This window comes from Acomys russatus, chromosome 24 (genome assembly GCF_903995435.1).
Source record: "Acomys russatus chromosome 24, mAcoRus1.1, whole genome shotgun sequence".
In the NCBI taxonomy this organism is placed as follows: domain Eukaryota; kingdom Metazoa; phylum Chordata; class Mammalia; order Rodentia; family Muridae; genus Acomys; species Acomys russatus.
The window spans coordinates 20,748,688-20,770,175 of NC_067160.1; the positions used below are offsets into that span (position 1 = coordinate 20,748,688).

At 38.2% G+C, this 21,488-nt stretch overlaps 1 protein-coding gene across 1 annotated transcript in view; it reads right to left on the minus strand.

Moving 5' to 3' along the window:
- Positions 1-21,488, minus strand: part of Csrnp3 (cysteine and serine rich nuclear protein 3) — a 192,828-nt gene that overhangs the window by 137,019 nt on the left and 34,321 nt on the right. The window contains exon 3 of the mRNA XM_051167153.1: positions 16,296-16,381. Coding sequence (XP_051023110.1) covers positions 16,296-16,308 — 13 coding nt within the window. The 5' untranslated portion in view covers positions 16,309-16,381. The remainder of the gene's footprint in view (positions 1-16,295; positions 16,382-21,488) is intronic.

Consider the following 21,488-nt stretch of genomic DNA (forward strand, 5'->3'; position numbering starts at 1 on the left):
GTACCTTGTTTTCTGCTCACTTGGGGGAATGCCATGGAAACAGTGGTGACAGCCAGTATAGCATAACAGATCTTAATGGTCACATAGTCAACACGAGTACACAGTATTTGTTTTATCCATCTAATTGAATTTAAAAATTTTTGTGATTTTTTTTTTTGAAATTAGGTTCTTCTGCAAGATAACATTTATTATTTCCAATAAGTGGTACATATAAGGAGCTACATACAGAGTGTGTGACTAGATACCATTTTGGGAAGGATGAACTGATTCTGCCAAAAATATATCTCCACAAGAGCCACCTTACACATACTCTATTCACTACACTGAGTTTAAGAACATGGCACATACTTCACGCTAAGTACTCCAGAGACTTGAAGGTGGTGGCAATAAACAGGCAGGAAAAAAAAATCCTAAACAGTACCATTTTACTTGCCTGATGGAACCAAGAGTTCACACGATGAGGTGTGACTCTTGTGTGGTCCTTCAGTACCAGCATGTTGGTAGACAGGCAGTCTTGTAAAAGGCACATTCAGATAAACGTTATGAAAACATTAGAGGACACATTGACACTGGCCTCTATGGAAGAAGTTAACCAACATTAAGATGGGCATGGTTGAACCTTATTGAAGTATAGTTAAATAACAAATAGATAAACAGCAACAATGTGCAAGGCAGTGAATCTGCATTTTCAAACTCAGGCAACCTGTCTTAAGCTAGCATTCCCATAACAACAGGACTCTAGCTTTTGACACACAACAAAAAAAATATGTGACAGCATCCATCATACTTAAGCTGACAAAAGCTTCGAAGTTTTACATTGACATATTTGAATAATTCAATTTTGGAAGCATATTATTGGCAGACAAAGATGTATATAACCTGGAGTTGAAACTTAGATGGTCTTTTCTTATCTCTAGTGTAAAGCTAAGTAAAGCGGTTCAGAGTAGAACTGGGAAATCTATGGATAATTGAACCCCTAATTTTGCATGCAAATTTTGAGTATATTTTCCTGACAAAATGAGTCATAGTTTCATGGGAAACAGAAAACTTCAAACCTTACCCGTTCTAGTGATGTCTGGAATGGCTAGATATAGCATTAAGTCTACTGTAAGCACATATCATGCTGTCAGCCTCACGTGTGGGGTTTATAAGCACAGCCACGGTGCACTTAATTTGGTGCTTTCATCTAGCAGCGTTCAGTATATGCTTGCTGTTGATAATGGTGACGGTGGTCCAAGCCATGATCTCATTTCCCAGACAGTGATCCCTTCTTCATTCTCAAGTCCCTCTCTAGGCCAGCAGGTTTTATTTTCTCTCATCGTGGCAATAAACCTGTCACTGTGATCAGACTAGGCATAAAAACTGCCAAGGTTAGCAATTTTCTTCTCTGCACTCGCTTCCTTGCACACAGGCTTGCCTCATTCCTGGTCCTGTCCATGATGACAGGAAGGACATTTTGTATATCATCTGTCAATTTGGGGACCAAATGGTCTACAAGGACAGGACATGTAAATTTTGCCAAAATCATTTTGCCGCCCAGGACTACTTCATGATTAAGATTAAAATGACAGGATTTTCTTCTTGGCAATAGGAGGAATATTTTTTTTCTTCCAAAATAAGTAATCATGAAATGTTAAAGTTTGGGCCAAAAGAACAGCTTGCTAAAGCATTTTTGATTATGTACCTGGTCTTTCAGCACACAACCTTTCCACAGGATCTAAAGGTCCATACAAAATATTTTCTTTTAATAAGACTACAAACAGCAGCCAAATGCTGATCAATACATTCTGAATACTTATCATTTCCTTTGTAATAGGCACCACATGTTTTACTGTGTAAGTCTTACACCTCAATATAAGCAATGGTTTCTTATCTGATAGTATTTAATATAACGTTTCAGTGTTTTGGATGTGTGTTTGAAGTTTTTATTGTACTTATGTGTAATTTCCCTAAAAATTTAAATGTTATGGAAATTTCAGTTTAGGAGTCCAGAAACTTGGCATAATCACCATCTCTCAAAAATAACTCCCATTATTAATCTGGTGTACAGATTAATATACCAATGTATTATTTTATTAATGAGATTATTATTCTTAGAGAGACAAAATATCTTGTAACCTTTAAATTTTTACTGCTCTCTTATCTTCTAGATATTAGAGATCCTTCATTCTTTTACTAATTATATACACATTATCCCATTGTGTAAGCTGATATAATGGACAGGCATATTGAGAAGGTTTTACACTTTTCACTCATGTGAACAATGTTTCAGTGAGCATCCTTCATATACCTATATGACTGTATCTGTACATAAATAAAAGTAATGGAAGATTCAAAGGCATTAATATTTTAGAAAAATATTTCTCCAAACTACTGTAAAGCATTTGCTCAGGCTAGAGAGGTAGTTTAGCTAGGAAGAGCACTGGCTATACAAGCATGAAAGCCTGAGTTCAACGTCCAATAAACCACGTGAAAAGCCATGGATGACCTCACTCTCCTATAACCACAGCACTGTTTTATACATGTCTTATCTGTCTTATACTGTTTATTCATGTTCATAAATATGTGTAAATTAACAGGAATTTATAGGATAGTTCCATATATGTACACATTGTATCTTGATCTTGTCTGACTCTCATCAACTTGATATGAAGATTTCAATCTTAAATACAGCCTCATATTAAGTCTTATTATTGACATTGAGTGATAGAGCAAATAAAATAGGAATATTCTATTTTCCCCTCAAAAGCATAAATATCTTAACAAGACTTATATTAACTGTACAAACCTTCCCTAACAAGAAGAGAAAATTAATTATGTTAAGTTGGGGGAAAAATAGAAACGGAAAAGTGCCATGCCTCTTTGATAGCGGGGTTATCTTTCAGTCTCTTAGAAAGGGTGAAGGCCATGGAGAGAATTGCTCTGCTCTCATTCTCTGAATTCCCCCTCCCTATGAATAAGCCTCTGAAAGTCTCAACAGAGTCATGGAATATGAGCCTCAAGGAGCTTGCCCTCTCTCAGCACCTTGGTGTGCCCTTTTGTCTTATGAGGTCATCAAAGAGACATGGCTTAGTAAGAAATCACCATTATGACAACAGGACTGAGAGGTTTCAAAGCAATATAGTTCCTCATGTATTATAGGGTGGGTGTGATGACATTTAGGAAAGAGAGGATGCATCTAAGTCTACTAAGATATTCTTTTAAAAGTATTTGTCTTTTAAATTTTTATGTGTCTTAGTGCTTGTCTACATGTTTGTACCATGTGCTCTTGGAGACTGGGAACAAATCTTGGTCTTCTGCTCTTAACCACTGAGCCACCTCCCCATCTCTCTGTTACAATATTCTAATCATATTTCTGTATTGATAGCTGTTATGTGTGCTACTTTGAAATCAGAATATCTCAAAAAATAAAACACCTACACAGCTCTACTCTAACAGAAATGGTTTCATGACACTGATAATAAGTCAAAATCATGCTGGTGGAAAAATTAAATTTCTATATACCATCATACGATCCCTTTTGCAAAAGCATCTTAAAGGGAAAAACAAGAACTTCAAATTTAAGAAATTATCTTTCAGATGCTCCAAAATGAAGTTCCACCTACTAAAAACATCTTAATTAAAATACTCTTAATAAGGAACTCCTCACACTATATATCCAGGTCTTTGGTCTTAAAGGTTAGGCATAGCTGATATAAAAATAATTTTTTTCAGAGAATGCACACCTTAGAGTAACACAGATTTTAAGATATTTTATTTTGTCTTGATGTTAAATATCTAAATAAACTACAGGATTGGATTCATCCCTTTTAAAAATAAAGAAAAGCATAAGAAGATGGTTCTCGCATATTAGTCAAAGAAAAAGAATCCAAGAAAGACTTTAAATCACCATATTCTTAAAGTTATTTTAAAATACACTAAATCATTACCATTCAATCATCTCTTATTAAGATATATGATTTGAATTTACTCCAAAACAGCACCAAGATTTGTAGATTATAGACATTTTATTATCCCTTTATGTATTCATTTTCCCTTACCCAGACACTATGATGATTTTTCCTTATATTTTTCTTGAAATTCTTGTCTGGAAGTATAGATACCCAGAATTATAGTGTTGTATAAGTTGGCATTGGTCAATATACAATCAGCCAAATTATTTGAATGGAATTGCCTCTAGTTAGGCTTGTGACCTTTTCTTTAGATTACTTGTTCCTAGTTGATTGGCAACTTGTAAAAGGCATTACCAACACTTCCCCTTGGTGGGCTGCTTTCAGGTCACAGAGGAAGAAGATGCACACAATCCTGCATCCTGATGAAACTTGATAGGTTGGGGCCAGTTGACAAGGGAGAAGGGCTCCCCTTCTCTGTTGACTGGGGGAGGGCCATGGGGGTTTACAGGGAGGGAGGGTGGGACCAGGAGGAGACAAGGGAGGAGCTACAATTGGCATGTAAAGTGAATAAAATTTCAAAAATAAATTTAAATTAAAAAAAATAGTTAAAAAGACATTATCAATTAACTTGGTAAGATTTAGTATGGATCCAGGCATGGTGCAATAGGCTTTTAATTCCAGCACTGGGTAGGCAGAGGCAGGCCAGACAGGCAGACAACAGTCTGGTCTACAAAGTGAGTCTAGAAGAGCCAAGGTGACACAGAAAAACCCTGTCTCAAACAAAAAACAAACGAACAACAACAAAACAAAACAAAACAAAACAAAAACACAACAAAAAAACCAAAAAACCAAAAAAAAAAAAAAAAACCAAACAAAGATTTACTATGATATTTATTGATTAGTGATTTTATCTTATATATGTAGTGAGGAGTTTCTCAAATGTTCATTTTCTAATATATGTATAACCAAATATGTTAATCAAATATGTCAATATTTTTAATAGACATCAATAAGACGCCTCCAAATGTACAAGGCATTATAATACAAAAGCTATCTATCTGTAAATGAGGAAATCCTATGGTGTCTAAAGGTTTAATTAAAAAAAATACTATAATCACAATAGGTTGCTAATGAGAAGAGAGGCTAAACCAAGAAGCTAAATCAAGAAGCTTAGAAGCTGGATGTGGTGGCACACACCTGTACTCCCAGCACTCAGGAGGCAGAGGCAGATGGAGCTCTGTGAGTTCCAGGCTAGTGGGGTCTAGAGTCCAGGACAGCCAGGGTTGTAGAGAAACTCTGTCTCAAAAAACAAAAAAACAACACACACATTTAAAACAAAACCAAACAAAACCAAAAAAAAAAAAAAAAAAAAAAAAAGGAAGAGAAGAAAAAAAATCTAGAAACTCATTCAGACATATATATCATTAACTAATCTTTTTACAACAAACATGTAACAGAAATTTAATGAAGAAAGGATAATTATTTTCACAAATGATGGAACCTTTGAATATTTTCACAGAAAGTATTAAACTTCACTTTTTGAAATTATATAGAAAACAACTTCAACATAGACCCACACTTAAGTGCAAACCAAAATTTATAAAAGAAATACACTTGAAAATATTTGTGAACTTGAATTAGTCAAAAAACTTGTAGCTACTGCACCAAAACCAGAGTTTGTAAAAGAAATAAAGATATAGATACATTATTAAGAATTCTTACTCTAAATAATAATCAGGAAAAACATAAAATTGCTGTGGACTGGATAACAATTGCAAACTGCCTACCTCAGACCTCAACAGAAAACAATCTAATAAAAATTGGACAGAATATTTCATACTTTACAAAGGACACATGCAGATGTTGAATAAACATAAGAAAATATTTCAATATTGCTCTTTATTAAGGATAGGCAAATAAAATCCTAGGGTCAAATTGAGTGGCTAAAATAAAATAAATGAAAAGACAAGAGTACCAATTGCTGACGAAGGCCTGAAGCAATGCGAAATACAGAATGAAATGAGTTGCTTTCTACGTTTTCCTGTCACTTAATAAACAAGCTTTCCCATGCAATGAAATTTCATGTTTTGTGTAATTGGTTCTTTCTTATGGTTGTGACCAAATATGCTTGTCAAGAGGCAACTTAAGGGATGGAGGGTAACTTTGGCTTATAGTTCCTTAGAGGATATAGTGTGCTACAGCAGGAAAGACATGGCAGCAGGGTGTGAGGGAGCTGGCCACATCATGTCTGTTCTCAGGAAGCAGAGAACAGACTGGAATTGGACTAAAACTCCAAGATCTAGGGCTGGAGAGATGGCTCAGTGGTTAAGAGCCATTGTTCTTACAGGGGACCTGGGTTCAGTTCCCAGCACCTAGATGGAAGCTCTCAACCATCTGTAACCCTACTTCCAAGGGTCCAATCATTCTCTTCTGCCTGCTGTGGGCACTGCACACAAGTGATGTACATACATACATAATTCAGGATAAACACTCAGACATATAAAATTCAAATAATTTAAAAAGCTCTCAAATAACCAAAAACTTAAGTTACACTTCTCTTGATCCACTTCCTCTAATGAGGTTCCAATGCCTACAGCTTCCACAATCTTCCAAAAGAGCATCATCTTGAGTTCAAACAGATAGGCCCCCAGGGGACAATCCACATTCAAGCCCTAACATTTTGTGTAGGTGCACAGCCATTTCACAATGTCACTGCATATATTCCAACTTCCAAAGTTCCCTACAGTTCGTTTTGTTTTGTTTTAACAATTCTAACAGTCTTCAAAAAGCCCAATCCAAAAATCTATTCAGGCACTCAAAGTCAACTGTGAGTCCCTATAAAAATCACAAGGCAAATTATATATGCATCCCATTGTACAATGGCACAGAGTTCCTATCCCAAAGTGTAGCACGGGGGCATAGCAGGGAAAGACAGAACCAAGGCAAGTCTGAAAGCCAGTAGGGAAGACAACAGCTCATACAGTTCTGTGTTTGAATCTCTCGCTCATGATAGGGCTACCCAGGCTCCAAAGGAGTTGGACCATCTTCCCCTTCCTGCTCTGCTGCCTACAGGACCAAAAGCATCTCTCTTGAACTCTCTCTTCTCTAAGCCTGGAACTTTTCTTGGTTCTGGCATTTCCAACATCCTGGGGTCTCAATTGCAACTTAGGATTTTTTTAATGTTCATAGCCCTTTGATTTGTAATATCCCAAACTAAAAATAGCTGAGGGCCACACCAATAGGATAACTGCATCTTCATATAACAGAACACTACTCTCTGAAGAAAACAGACTCGTTAACACCATGGATGCTTCTCACAGAACCACGCTGAGTGAATCAGGCTGAAATAAAGCCATATTAACTGATTTAATGTATTTTACAGCAACATGAAGTGTCTTCTCTGCAACTTAGGCTTTAATTTAATGGCTTTGTGCAGTGGCTTCTTAGAGTGCTTTGGCTGGGAGTCCTGTCTTTACACATACTGTACCACCATAGCAACTTCTCAGGTCCTCTGTATAAGCTTCCATGACCCCTCTTACTTACACCCTTTATGCTTGAAAAACCAGGAACAAATGCAAATGCTGCCAAGTCCTGCAACTCAAAATGTGACCTGCCTCCCTTGGACCATAGTTCGAGTGGCCTCTGCATGCCTATGAAGCTGAAACTTCCCTAAGCAGTTGTTCTCAAGCTGGGGACTGCTTAAAGATATTGGTATCTGAACCCATGTTTTGGATATGAATTTTCATAGGTTGGAGCTTTTAGAGATTGGATCTTACCTGAGGTCAAGAATCAGGTATCTAAAAAAAAAAAAAAAAAAGACTCAGGTCTTGTTCATACTTTCCCAGTGCACTGCACTGGATCTCTCTCTACTGGCACTATCTCCTTAACAATTACAGACGTGAGGCAAACTGAACTTACATTTTTAGGCAGCCCATGGTGCTTTCCACACACACTGCACACTTTCACATCTTTTTCTCGTTGTAGAGCCAGGTAAAAGAAGTGAGCAGTAACCATGGCACAGCCTAATCACTATACTGTCCTGAAAGTTTCTCTGACAAGAAACTTGTTTCATTACTTTTTAATGCAGTCTCACTTAAGCTCTTGCTTAGAGCCCAGGCAGCCAGGCTGTTTGCCAGTATGTTACAGAATCCAAATCCCAACAGAAGCCTTATTCCTATCCTGAAGCCCTTCTTCACTGGTCTTCACTGCCTGCATCTCTCCCAGTGTTCTGATATTCCAAACTCAGCCCAGAATGGCCCATTAAGTTCTGTTTACTATGTTCTAGGATGTTCCAAGCCCAAAGTTCCAAAGTATCCCAAATCCACCCCACAAACCAGTGCCTAAGGTCAAAGACTATCAAGTCAGGCTTACCACTGCAATGACCCCGCTTCCTTGTGTGAACTTTTTATATTAGTTACTTGCTGTCATACCTAATGCCTAAGAACAAGCAATTTAAGAGATGAAGGTGTTATCTCTTCTATTGTGTTTACAGATTATGAAAGGCTACAGTTCATGACAGTGGGGACAGCATGGTGTCAACAGTCTGAAAGTAGCAAGCAGACAAGAAGTAGAGGCAGGTTGTACAGCCTTAATGCCTGCCCCTGGTAATCCACTTCCTCTAGCATAGCCCCACCTCCTAAAGGTTCCATTTCCCATTCAAACCACTGCTGTCCCATCAAATGTTGACATAAACGGCCCATAGATAACACTTTATTTTCAAATCATACCAAGTTCTCATTAAAAAACAAAAACAAAAACAAAAAAAAAACTTCCTAAGCTCATGTGTATAACAACTTCATCTAAAACTAAACGATCCAAATGTTCCTCAGTAGGCAAGAGTATAGACAAACTATGACATGTTTATAAAGTAGACTGCAACTTAGCAATAATAAGTGATAAACATGACACATAAAATAGCATTGATGAGTCCCTGAACGGCATGTTAATGATGGGACAAAAGCAAAGGAGTGCAGTCTTTGTCTTACGACTGATAACCACATTCTGGGAAGGGGAAAACTACAACAGCCTAGATCGAATTAGTTGCCTGGGATTGAGGTTGAAAGAAGCTGTCCAGGAACAGCTCAAAATAATTTTGAGATGGAGGTAATCATCACATCAAATAGAACTGTAAACCAAGGGAAAAATTGCATTAGTTTTAAAATTTAAAACAAATAGCAGACTCTATTTCTCCTTTGCTTTCTTGCACTGCTTAAACATTTTGCTCGGAAAAGTCATATGGATACCTGCAAGCTGTATGGATTTAACTGAATACTCAACAACATTTAAAAATGAGTGCCTCGTACACTAAACCTGGCTAATAACCCAGGTATGCAGAGGTAGCCGGCCCATATGGGGAACATATTTCTGATACTTAACCAAATTAAGATAGAACTAACGTGCCTTCTAAACACCTCTGTTTATATCTATAGACAAAATGTCCTCCAGCCTTCATCCGAGAAACACCTTCTTCTAATGAGAACTAGTGAGTACAGAGACTTATGGGTTCCCATAAGTGAAGGGTGTGAATAATTCACTATCCAAATCTCTTATACTACTCCTTCTAATGTTCAGGGAATTTTGCAGAAGAGGAAGCCAGTAGTATGTAGGAGCTAAAAGACAGGATGAAGGGATGTGAATCTCATTCCTGAGATTTGATACAATTATTATAGTCATTAACCATATTAATTAACACATCAACCATACTACCAGCACTGGGAAAACATAAGACTAGGTGTATCAACAGCCCATCAAGGAAGTAGAGTATCCTGGCTGCTTTTATGTCAATTTAACACAAGCTAGAGTCATCAAAAGAGGAAGCAGCCGCAAATAAGGAAGTGGCTCCATGAGATCCAGCCAGAAGACATTTTCCATTGTGGGCACTGTCATGCCTGGGCTGGTGATGTTGGGTCTTATAAGAAAGCAGGCTGAGCAAGCCAAAGGAAGCAAGCCAGTAAGCAGCACCCCTCATGGTCTCTGCATCAGCTCCTGCCTCCAGGTCCTGGCCCTGTTTGCATTCTTGTCCTGACTCCTTCAATGATGAACAGCAATCTGGAAGTGTAAGCCAAATAAACCCTTTCCTCCCCAACTTGCTCTTTGGTTATGGTGTTTTATCACAGCAATAGAAATCCTAACTAATGTCTTTATTGAACACTAATTCATTATGAATACTCAGATTCATTAACAAATTTTAAACCCTTTTCAATGACTTAGGATTACCTTTCTGTTGTATTTTAAGATTATATATTCATGCCAGACAGTGGTGGTGCATGTATTTAATCCCAGCACTTGGGAAGCAGAGGCAGGTGGATCTCTGTGTGTTTGAGGCCAGCCTGATCTACAAAGGGAGTCCAAGACAGTCAAGGCTACACAGAGAAACCCTGTCTTGAAAAAATATATTACATATTTACAAACATGAGAGAGACAGAGAGTGGGATTGGGAGGCTATTTGTGATTGTAGCGTACTCCATTACTCAGGTCATCAATAGCCTGTAGATACATACATGCAATGTAGTTCTGTAGCTTTACTGAAGAAGATTGGAGGCGTCTGTGAAGTAATAGTCTCAAGAATAGCTTAGTTCAACCAGGGAACATGTGAGGACAGAAAGGCTATGGCTGAGAAATAATCAATCTCTCAGGAGCATGATCATTCAAATCAGGAGTAAATACTAAGAATTTTGGTGGGCGTGCGCTTTTGACCCCAATTAGTGTTTTTTTGTTTTCAGTCAGCCAACTTGACTCACTTAGTTTATCGGTAGCCTTGTAGTCCTGGTGTAGTCCTGGTTTGTGATTCATAACTTTCTCAGAGGAAGACTTCCCAAATGGGAAGCTAGGAGATAGTCCTTTACAAAAGGTCCATAAAAAGCAAGAGAAACAAAGGCAGAGAAATAACAGCCTACAGGATGAAAGAAAAAAACATAGTTAACACTGTCAAATACCCCTGAGAGAGCTGGCCAAGATAAAGCCTTCAGGTCATGTGTGCCTTTAGAGGGGGCATGCTCTGCTAAATGGGGTTAGGAATCTGATGCCCCCCCCCCCCTGCTGAGGACCAGGTCAGTCTCAGAGATGAGGGGAAATGACTGGAGTCTGGCAAGGAGGGAGATGAATGTGGAGGCGGTGAATGAGAGAGGGATCAGTTTGTTTTTGTTTGGTTTTGGATAGAACTCTACAGAGCCGAGTAGGCAAGAGAGACGAGTCAGAAATGAAGACAAGGTCAAAGCTAAAGGGCAAATGGCAGATAATGGATGGCAGAAGGTCTCAGCCCGAGGAAAAGGGATAAAAGCAAACACAGGGACTGCCTGAATAGCTGGGAAAACTGATCCTGCTTTGAGATTGGAGGAAAATAAGAGTGTTTACAGAGAAGAAATCTAAAGGATTCACAAGCCATTTCTCCACAATGACCTCAATTTTCTTGTTAAAATAGAAGGTGCGCTAAGAGTGAAGGGGAGGGATTCTGTAACTGGAGAGCAGTGAGAACCCTGAGGTGTCTGGCTGCAGTCAGCAGGGAGGGCTTAGGGAATGCTGCTCAGGGACTAGCTCTGATTAAAAGGCAGAGTCAGCACAGTGGTGTGGTTTACTTCTGTAGCTCTGACAAGAGGGTCCAACGGTAGAGAGGAGTCATGGTAGTGAGGCTTCAAGGTCACATGTTCTGTCTAAAAAGAGCAAGACGGAAAACAACACAGAGCAAGGGCCTCGTGCACATGCAAAAATCCCAGCCCAACTGGGAAAGACTACAGAGAGATCAAAGGCACCGGAATGTTCACTAAGTCTATAAAAAATGGGGTTGAATAAAAGCATTACCTGAGTTCTTCTTTATCTTAATTTTCCTGCCCATTTTATGTTCAGGCTTCCTATTTTACAAAACACATTATGAAAATAAAATCAGGAAGAGGCCAATAAGGAGAAATTTAAAAACACAAGTGGTCAAAGAGCAGTGCTGTTCACTGGAACAGACATGAGGCATTGTGACCAAGAGTGATACCTTAGAGGTGAGAGCTTTCTGTTTGATGTGGATAAGTCTTGGAGGTTCTAGACATTAAAGCTTGATTAGTGGTTTTCAGATATGGGTTATTTTCATTCAATGAGACAAGAGGTAATGTTCAAAGACATTTTAGCATTGGATAGCAGTGGCAGGTGGTAGGGAAATGATGGTAAACACCCCACAATGCATAAAACTCGTCAACAATGTGGACAGTGCCGAGGGTAAGAACCATAGATTAGGTCAAATGTTTATTAGAGTCACTGAGAAATATGTCCAGAAGTCATTTGGATAATCACAGAGGACAGGTGTGGACAGAGAAGAGAAAGAGCGCAGAGCAGGAGCAGGCCAGGAGAACTGCACAACGGCAGTGGTTGGTTTGTGAGAGGAAGGAAGAAGCTGCAGGGAGTTGGATACAAGCTGCATGGTTGAAAGATTCCTAGGATAGAAAATTTGCAAAAGCAAATTTTGGGAAGATGAAATCAAAAGAAAGAGGACACATTTGCTTTGGCAAAGCCATGCCTTAGATGCACTGAGATAGACATTTTCATATGAATGTGGGAAAAGGTCAGCATTGGTTTGAAATAAATCTATGATCCAACACACTGACATTGCATGAGAAATCTATGGTCTTTTTGTAAGTTTCTAAAATCATCTCTATTCTCTATTATATCTCTTTTCTATTCGCTTCTGTTCTCTGTGATTATCCAAATGATTTCTGGCCTTATTCTTCAGTGACTCTAATAAACATTTGACCCAATCTATGGTTCTTATCCTTGGCACTGTTAACTATTGATAGAATTTTATGCATTATGGGATGTTTTGAATCAAGTCCTCTGCCTTGAACCACTATGATGATGATAATGATGATGATGATGATTTGGTTTTCTCAAAATGGATAGAGGTTGCCTCTGTGGTCAGCTCCTGGAGCCAGCCATTAATTCTCTCTACAGCATGGAATAAACACTAATTGCTATAGTCCAATTCAGATTGCAACTACGCAAGCACAGTCTTGGTCCGTGGTCCTATCCTTTTACTACTACAGGGCTGGAATCTTCATTCCCTCAGTTGAGATGCCAGTTAGTATATCGTCTTTTGGAAGACTTAAGGAATTGTACAAGGCTGTTTGGGTCTTTGCTTGTTGTTGTTGTTGCTGCTGTTTTTCTTATTTTGACCCAAGCTACCTCCGCGTAGTAGCCCAGGATGGCCTAGAATTCATGAATAGATGAGGCTATCCTGGAATTTGTCCTCCTCATGACTCCATCACCGCGCCTGGCTTTCCAGACTTTGCAAACTTTACTGCTTTCAGTTACTAGGAAGTAAGTAGGCCAAATGGGTGCCACACCTGGCAGTTTTGAGACTTCGTAATCCAATATATATTTTTATTTATTTGAATAGTCAAATGCTCCCTGTGTATTGACTTGAAGTGAGGTTAAAATTGTCATACTCTTTTTACATTAAAAAACAAAGACAAAACAACAACAACAACAACAAAAGAGCCAGCCTTTCCTTTTGTGTCCAGTTCCATCAAGGCTGAATGACTTTTAGGAAGTCAATTACTGTGGAACACTCATCTCTAGTTAAAGTAGGATATGAAAAATGGGAAGGGACATCTGGGCCTTAAACATCTTCACTCATGCTTTCAAAACCAAACATTATGTAGGAAAATTCTACCCAGGTGATCAAGAAGAACCTGGTGACTTAATTGTTGGTACCCACAAATGACCATTTAGGCAAAAGCAAATAATTATAATCTTTACATTTTTAATAACTAAATAGGAAAATCTGTATTTGGTTGCAATCATTGAAAATAATGACATTTTAAATACGTGTAAGAAATACATTATCTTTTAAAAAATACTATATCATCTCTCTGGTAAAATTGAGGAAGATGCCCATGTGGTACACATTAACAAGTTCATCCCAATCGGTAATACTTGAGGAATGTACCAGCAACTTACGGAGCTCATCACAATTGTTCAATGTGAGCAAAAGTATCAGTGCATCTATCTCTTGTGTAAATCATGCAGTGCTGAGTCACAGGGGTTTCTTAAAGAAGGCCACTTGAACTTCTACTCCATATTGTCCTATAATTTCTCTCCAAGGCAGTCATACAATGAAACATAACACATAACTGCACCACTTATTACCTATATTATCTGTCACTGGCATGTCATTTCTACCGTGGCAGACATATTGGTCCATACTGTTCACTGTGATTTCTCCACTTCTGGGCACAAACACAATTGTTCTATCAATGAATTGAACTACTTTTCTAATGCCAAACCAGGTATGGGATATTTTCATTGGTGTGTGTGTGTGTGTGTGTGTGTGTGTGTGCGTGTGTGTGTGTGTGTGTGTTTTGTTTATTGGAACAGGGTCTCTCTATGTTGCTCTGGCTGGCCTGGAACTTGTGATGTACAACAAGTTGGCTTCAAACTTACAGAGATCCACCTGCATTTGCATCCTGAAGTGCTAGCCTTAGTGCTTAGGCTTAGAGGCTACCACACATAGTCTCCCTTCACCTTTGCAAAGTGCAGTGTTTTCAGTTTTCTGATTGCTTTAACTTAAAAGCAAACAAACAAAAAACTTCCTTGAGATATTCCAGGTCTTGGTAGTCGTCACTCAGCTGTGGTCTGTGTAAGATCCCTTAGGCGTTCATAGCATCCAACTCAGTCAGCCCTATTTGCCTCTCGCAGTCACCAGGAATGATTTGGGTCTCTAGTGAGGCTAGTAAGGTTGATGCAAATAAGGTACCAAAGCAAGTTGATGGAGCCACCTGTTATTTTCATAGGCATTTGCATAACTATTTTCCAGAACATTCAATTTGCAATTGTAGCCAAAGAGCCCCCTCTTCCTTAGAATCTCTGTGTTCTTATACAAGCCCTGCTTACAGGGCTATTTTCATATTGTAAAACAATCCCCGAATGTGTGTTGAAATCAAGCAAGGTTCATATTGGTACAAACTCTTGTTTTCTAGGCTAATATAAGACATGATGCCAAAACACAAGTAATGTCCAGATAATTCCCACTTGGCTTTGGAATTCATTACATGCCCTCTTATAATCTAGCTTTTCCTTCAAATCATGTATTGAATTAATAATGAAATTAACTCTGGGTAACTTATTCATTGGACAACCATTGACAAGAGAGACCATATAGTACTTATTTTCAAATAACTAAAGCCTTTAATTCATTCATGTATATCTGGTAAATCCTAAATAAACAAATCTACTGTTAGATGAGCAAGAAAAAACAGACTGAATACAAGCCTGGACAAATCAAAAGAAAAGCCCATCAGTACTTTTTATTTAAAATTATGATATGTGAGAATTAGTCTCACAATATCAACAAGGAAGAAATCATCTGCTTTGGAAAAGTATCCCATTGGCTATGAACTTTAGCCCACACTGTAATTATAACTTTTAAACCCATCCTTTACATCAGCTATCATTATAACATGCTGTTCAACAGCAGCTTAGTTTGTTTTCTTTACCAGGCTTACATATTAGAAGTGATCCCTAAGATACTCTTGGCCATTCAGAGGAATTGTTATTTCATAGATGTCAAAAGTTTCTAACAAAAGTAATTCTTATACTTTTAAGAAAGCCAGAGAATGAATGAATTCACTCTGTGTGTGTGTGTGTGTGTGTGTGTGACTCCCCTTGTCCTCCCTTTTTTTTTTTTTTTTTTTCTTTTATTCTGGAGACACTATTTCACAGCAGATGCCATACTTCTCTTTCCAATATTTCCACCTTCTCTTTTGTGGAGTTCTCTGACCCTGAAGTATAGTGTTTGTGAAACTAACTCTGACTATGCAGCCCTGGCAAGCCTGGCATACCTGTACAGACCAGGCTGGACTCATAGATAGCCACCTAACTCTACCTTCCAAGTGCTGGGTTTGAATGCCTATGCCACCATGCCTGGATGTCAGTGTAACTATTTAACACAGAGTCAACAAAGTGTATAGACACACCTAGTATTTCTTTTCATGCAGATGGTGCTATCCTCCATAAAGTAGAGAAAGTGTAAGAAGCAATATTCCCTAGCAATTTTTTTTAAATCACCCCAATGGAACTAAATACTATAATTCTAGCATGAATAAACATTCAAAGATTCCAAAGATATTTTTAAAAAATATGTATTTGAGGAGCAGCAGAGATGTCTCAGTGGTTCAGAGAATAGATGCATTTCCAGAGGACCCAGGTTCAATTCCCAAAACTCACATGGCAGCTCACTCACACTTGTCTGAAAAACCTTCAGTACCAGGGTTTCTGACACTGCTACAAAGACATATATTCAGGCATTTTAACTAAGAACATTAACTAAGAACATATTTGCCTCCCCAACTATACTTTAGCCGTCATAACCAGGCACACAGCTACATGCGATTCTTGAAAGCATGATAATAATAACAGGCACCGCACCTTGAGACCTCATCAACTGCAGTATCCTCTGGAGTCTATGCTTCTGAAAACACTTTTTCAGTCGGCTGATATCCTCTTATTTTTTCCTAAAAAAAAAGAAAGAAAGAAAGAAAGTAATCACATTTCAATGTTACATAAGATTCCATTTTTAGGGCTGGAGAGATGGCTCAGAGGTTAAGAGCACTGTTTGATCTTCCAAAGATCTTGAGTTCAATTCCTAGCAACATGGTGGTTCATAACCATCTATCATGAGATCTGGTGCCCTCTTCTGGTGTGCAAACACACACGACATGCAGAACACTCTATATGTAATAAATAAATAAATCTTTTAAAATGTTTAAAAATAGATTCTATTTTCAAATAATAAAACTGACTCCAAGATAAAAACACATTTGTTATACATAGGGAAACAATGAAAGTCTTGAAATGTACACAAGGCATTGGGCACAGAATGTAATTTAGCGGAGGAAGAATATTCTGGAAGAATATAATAAATTTCTAATGACTAATTTGACTCATTTATTAATGTGTGATGAAAAAGAGAGTAATGATATATCCAATTTAGTAATTCATCTTACATTAGATTTTAATTTTTAGTTACTAAAAGATTCATATATCATATAATCAAGACAAATTCTTGACTAAAATGCACCACTTGATGGCTGAAAATTACAATGACTGTCTTTTTAAAATTTTTCCTTCAACCGAACTGTTTAATTAGGAAATTAACTCATTTATATTCCCAGGTTTTAGGATGACATGGGCTTCCCAGAAACAAACAAGGGCCATAGGTGTAGCTCAGTGCTGGAGTGTGTGGTTAGCATGGCAAGGCCCTGGGTTCAATTAGATCCCTAGTACCACATAAACATGAACTTTTTTTAAAGAATAAATACCTGTTAACAAAATTTCAATCCTTTTAAAATGATATTTTTATACATTTTAAATGATAGGTTTAACAGGTTTAAAGAGATGATGAAATCTTTGCAGTAATGATGTACTTCATTTAATCAAACTAAGGTGTATATAACCATTTTCTCTAGATCATTAACAAATTTTATATTCACAAATAATTAGGAAAATATAATACATTAAAGAGTAAAAATTAGCCAGGATGGTGCTACCTCTATAATTCCATATGCTAAGGAAACATTAAGTTGGATGATCACTTGAATCCAGGAAACAGAGAAGCCTGGGCAACACACTGAGATGATGTCCCAAACAAAACCAAACCAACAAAAGAATCCATCACTTAGTAACAACGTAGAAGAGCCTTGCATGGCTTTGCTTTTGCTGTATTTCAGTAGTTACCAAAGGCAATCACTAGCGAGGAAACACTGCACCTGTGTTGCCTGAATGAGAAAATAGTTAACTTACATGGGCCATCTGAACAAACTTCAAAGGACAAATATCTTGAAGAAAACAATTGTCTCATGAATATTGTGTCTCCAGAGAGTTGCTCCTTTATTATTACTAAGTACTGAGAGAGGCAAGAATAGAGATTTGGAACAAACTTGATTACCTACAATACAATAGCACAGAAATATCAAGTTGCAGTTAGAATTGAAATCAGCAGAAGTTGAGGGTCCAGTTTGTTTCCAAGGAATGTTGCATCCATTAGAACTAAAAAGACTGATTCAAAATTTATTTTTCAGTATAATTTTAAATATCTTAAAATTCCATTGAAAACATTACAGACCCAAATGATAGCAGATTAAAGATCAGGAAGAAAAAAATCTTGAATAAGCCTTGTATTTTTTTTATGTGTTTTGTGTGTGTGTGCACGCGCCAACAGAGGGGTATGTGAGGAGGTGTGTGTGTGTGTGCCAAAAAAGGTGTGTGTGAGAAGGTGTGTGTATGTGTGTGTGTGTGTGTGTGTGTGTGCTAATGCTAACAGAGGGGTGTGTGAGGAGGTGTGTGTATGTTAGTGTGTGTGTGTGTGTGTGCTAATGCTAACAGAGGGGTGTGTGAGGAGGTGTGTGTCTGTGTGTGTGTTAATGTGTATAGGAGCTTGTGGCAGTCAGGTCAGTCTCGTTAGGCACTGTGTACATTGTCTATCTTTTAATTGTATGTGTGTGTTCACGTGTGAGTATGGGTACATGGATGCCACAGCTTGCAGGTGTCATGGTGTGCCTGTGGAAATCAGCAGGCAACCTCAAGTGTCAGGATTTGCCTTCTATCTTGTTTCAGGCAGGGTCTCTGATTGATTGCTACAGCACACACCAGCCTAGCAGATCTGAGAGCTTTGGGCCTCTCCTGCCTCACCTCCCATATCTCGGAGTAGTAGCAGCAACTGCAGCCTTAGCTGAATTCAGCTTTCTTCCTACACTCAGTAGCTGAAGAGAAGACTGGGTCTAAAGATAGCAAACGTCCTTGCGTTACTGGCATAACTTTAAAACTAGAATCTCAGACCTCAAATGGATTCCCAATAACGCCCTTGCTAGTACATGCTTGCATTCTGATACAAATACATACATACATACATACATACACACACACACACACATATATATATGTCTATACCATGTGTCTGTGTGTGTGCACATGTGCGTGCATGGGCGCGCGCGCGCATACACACACACACACACACACACACACACACACACACACACACACCCTTTTATTTTTCCTCCAAGCTCCTTTCTACCTGTTTATTCTTGGTTTATGTTGTCACCTCTAGAAAAATTAATACACCACAATTCAGATTACTCCATCTTCTAGCACCACCCCCCCACCCCCTCTGTGGTATCTCTGTATTGTCACCCTTCAGTCCTGTCCTATCAGAGGTAGTTCTCTCTGCTACTTAAGAACCATTTATTTCTGAAGTCTCTGATGCCATTCTTCTCGCTGATAGGTTTTATCCATTTTCCTCAGTTATTAACAGCCACATGTAAAGGCGCTAGAGACATCCCAACTTCAAAACACACATTTTCTCTTCCAGGATCTCCCTCTCTCACTCTCACCATATTTCCGTCTCCCACTGTATATAAGAAAACTTTGAAAAGAAGGACATTCTCCATTTCTCAGCAAAAATTCTACACCGAACTCATCCACAGCTCCATGAAGACTTCCTCGGGTCAACAGTCAACCTGAGCATTACCAAACCACCGGAGACTTCTCAGTTCTTTACACCCCCAAGTGCCCAGCAGAGTTTGCCTGAGATGATGGCTGTCCATTTCTTGAATTATTTAATCACTTGGCTGTGAAGTGAGACTTGGTTCTCCCGGCTTCTCTCCTACCATCTTTTTTCAACCACTTTGCTTAGTTTCTTCCCCTTTGACATATTCAGTTATGAATTGTTTTCTTACACTAACATCCAGCACCGTGTCTTCAAATAGTGCCATTTATAAATAAACCTAAAAATCTCAGAGTTCTAGACCAGGCTTCTACCATAAGCTTGAGAGTAGTAGGTAGTTCACACTCGATTTCATAGTTTTACTTGAATAGAAGCCAACAACCTCCTCATATTTGAAATGTCCACAATTACAATAAAAAGAGAGGAAAGAGACAAGGAAGAAGGACACCACAGCTTGGTTCCTCCAGTTTTTCTGGGGCTTCCCTCATTTAATTTAGCATCACAATTTAAATTGGTATCTTTTTAATTTGTGTGTATGTGTGTGAGTGATAGTGTCTGACACATGCATGCAGATGCCTACAAAAGAAAGAAAAGGGTGGAGGAGCACTAGGAGCTCAGGTCCTCTAGAAGAACAGGAGCCATTCTTTTTAAAAGTATTTTGGAAATTGTAATATAAATACATCATTCCCTCTTTCGTTTTCTTCCCTCCAATCCATTCCTTGTATCTTACCTTGTTCTCTTTCAAATTCATGGCTTCTTTTTCTTTAACTGTTGTTTTACATACACACACACACACACACACTCACACACACACTTCTAAATACATAAATAAAGCCTGTTCAGTCTGTAAAACGTTATTTGTATGATTTGTATGTATGTTTTCAGAAAGGATGATTTAATGTTGAATAGCTAGTTGGTGCCCTAACATCCAATTCAGTCCAATAATTGGTCATATTGAAAACATAATATCTTAAAAAATGATGACGTCTAGGATGGAGACAGCAGAACTCCAAGATGAACCTGAAACATCATATAGTACTGAAAGAACAGAAGAGAGAATATTTTTAAATATGTTAATAGTCAGGCTGAGGTTATTGCTTCGTGGTAGATTATCTGCCTACCTTTCTTGAAGGCCAGAGCTTAATCCCTCACACCAGGAAAAATGAAGAAATACTCAGCAATTACCAGGAAGATCTGTCAAAGTTGCAACAATGTAGGTAATAAAAATTGAGTGACTATACCATGCACTCATAACCCAAGGAAGAAGGCCAAAATAGATGATTCTGTAGTGAAATGAATAACTGGAAAATGCCAGAGAAGAAAACCTTTCTTACAAAGATTTCCAAATAATACATAGAGACATATAGCTTGATCACCACTCCTGACCAAAAGGTGAGCTGGACTTAGTAAAATAGCGACACCACGGAACCGCCAGAGATGAAGGAGGCTGGCAAGGCAACAGCATCTAACTTGGTATATTATCTCAATTGGACCTTTGATCAGAAAAAGAATATTCATAAACTACAAAATCTGGTGGAGCTTATTTAACCTTATTGTCTTTGTTATATTTTCTTGGTTTTGACAAGCATGTCAAAGTTATATATGAATTCTGAAGGATTTGTGTAAGACATTCAATGGATTGCTTGGGATTCTCTCTGCTTTGCAAATTCTCTATGAATCTAAAGCTATTTTTAAAATAAAATGGTTATTTCATTGATGAGAATACAGCTCAGTGGTAGAGTGTTTGCTTAGCATGTATGAGGTATTGGGTTCAGTTTTTAAAAGAGAAAAGAACATTGGGCATGGTGGCACATGACTTTAATCCCAGCACTCGGAAGGCACCAGTAGATAGATATTTGATTTAGAGGCCAGCCTGGTCTATAGAGTGAATTTTAGGACAGTCAGAGCTACACAGAGAAACCTTGTCTGGAAAACAAAAACAAAACAAAAAAAGAAAGATAGAGAAAAATACAAAGAGAAAAAAGAAAAAGAAAAAGGAGGAGGAAGAAGAGGAGGAGGAGGAAGAAGAGGAGGAGGAGAGAAGAAACCCTGATGTCTACACAAATAACTCTGTTAGTGTCCACACAGAGAAACTACTCACCATAGCCAAATTATAGAAT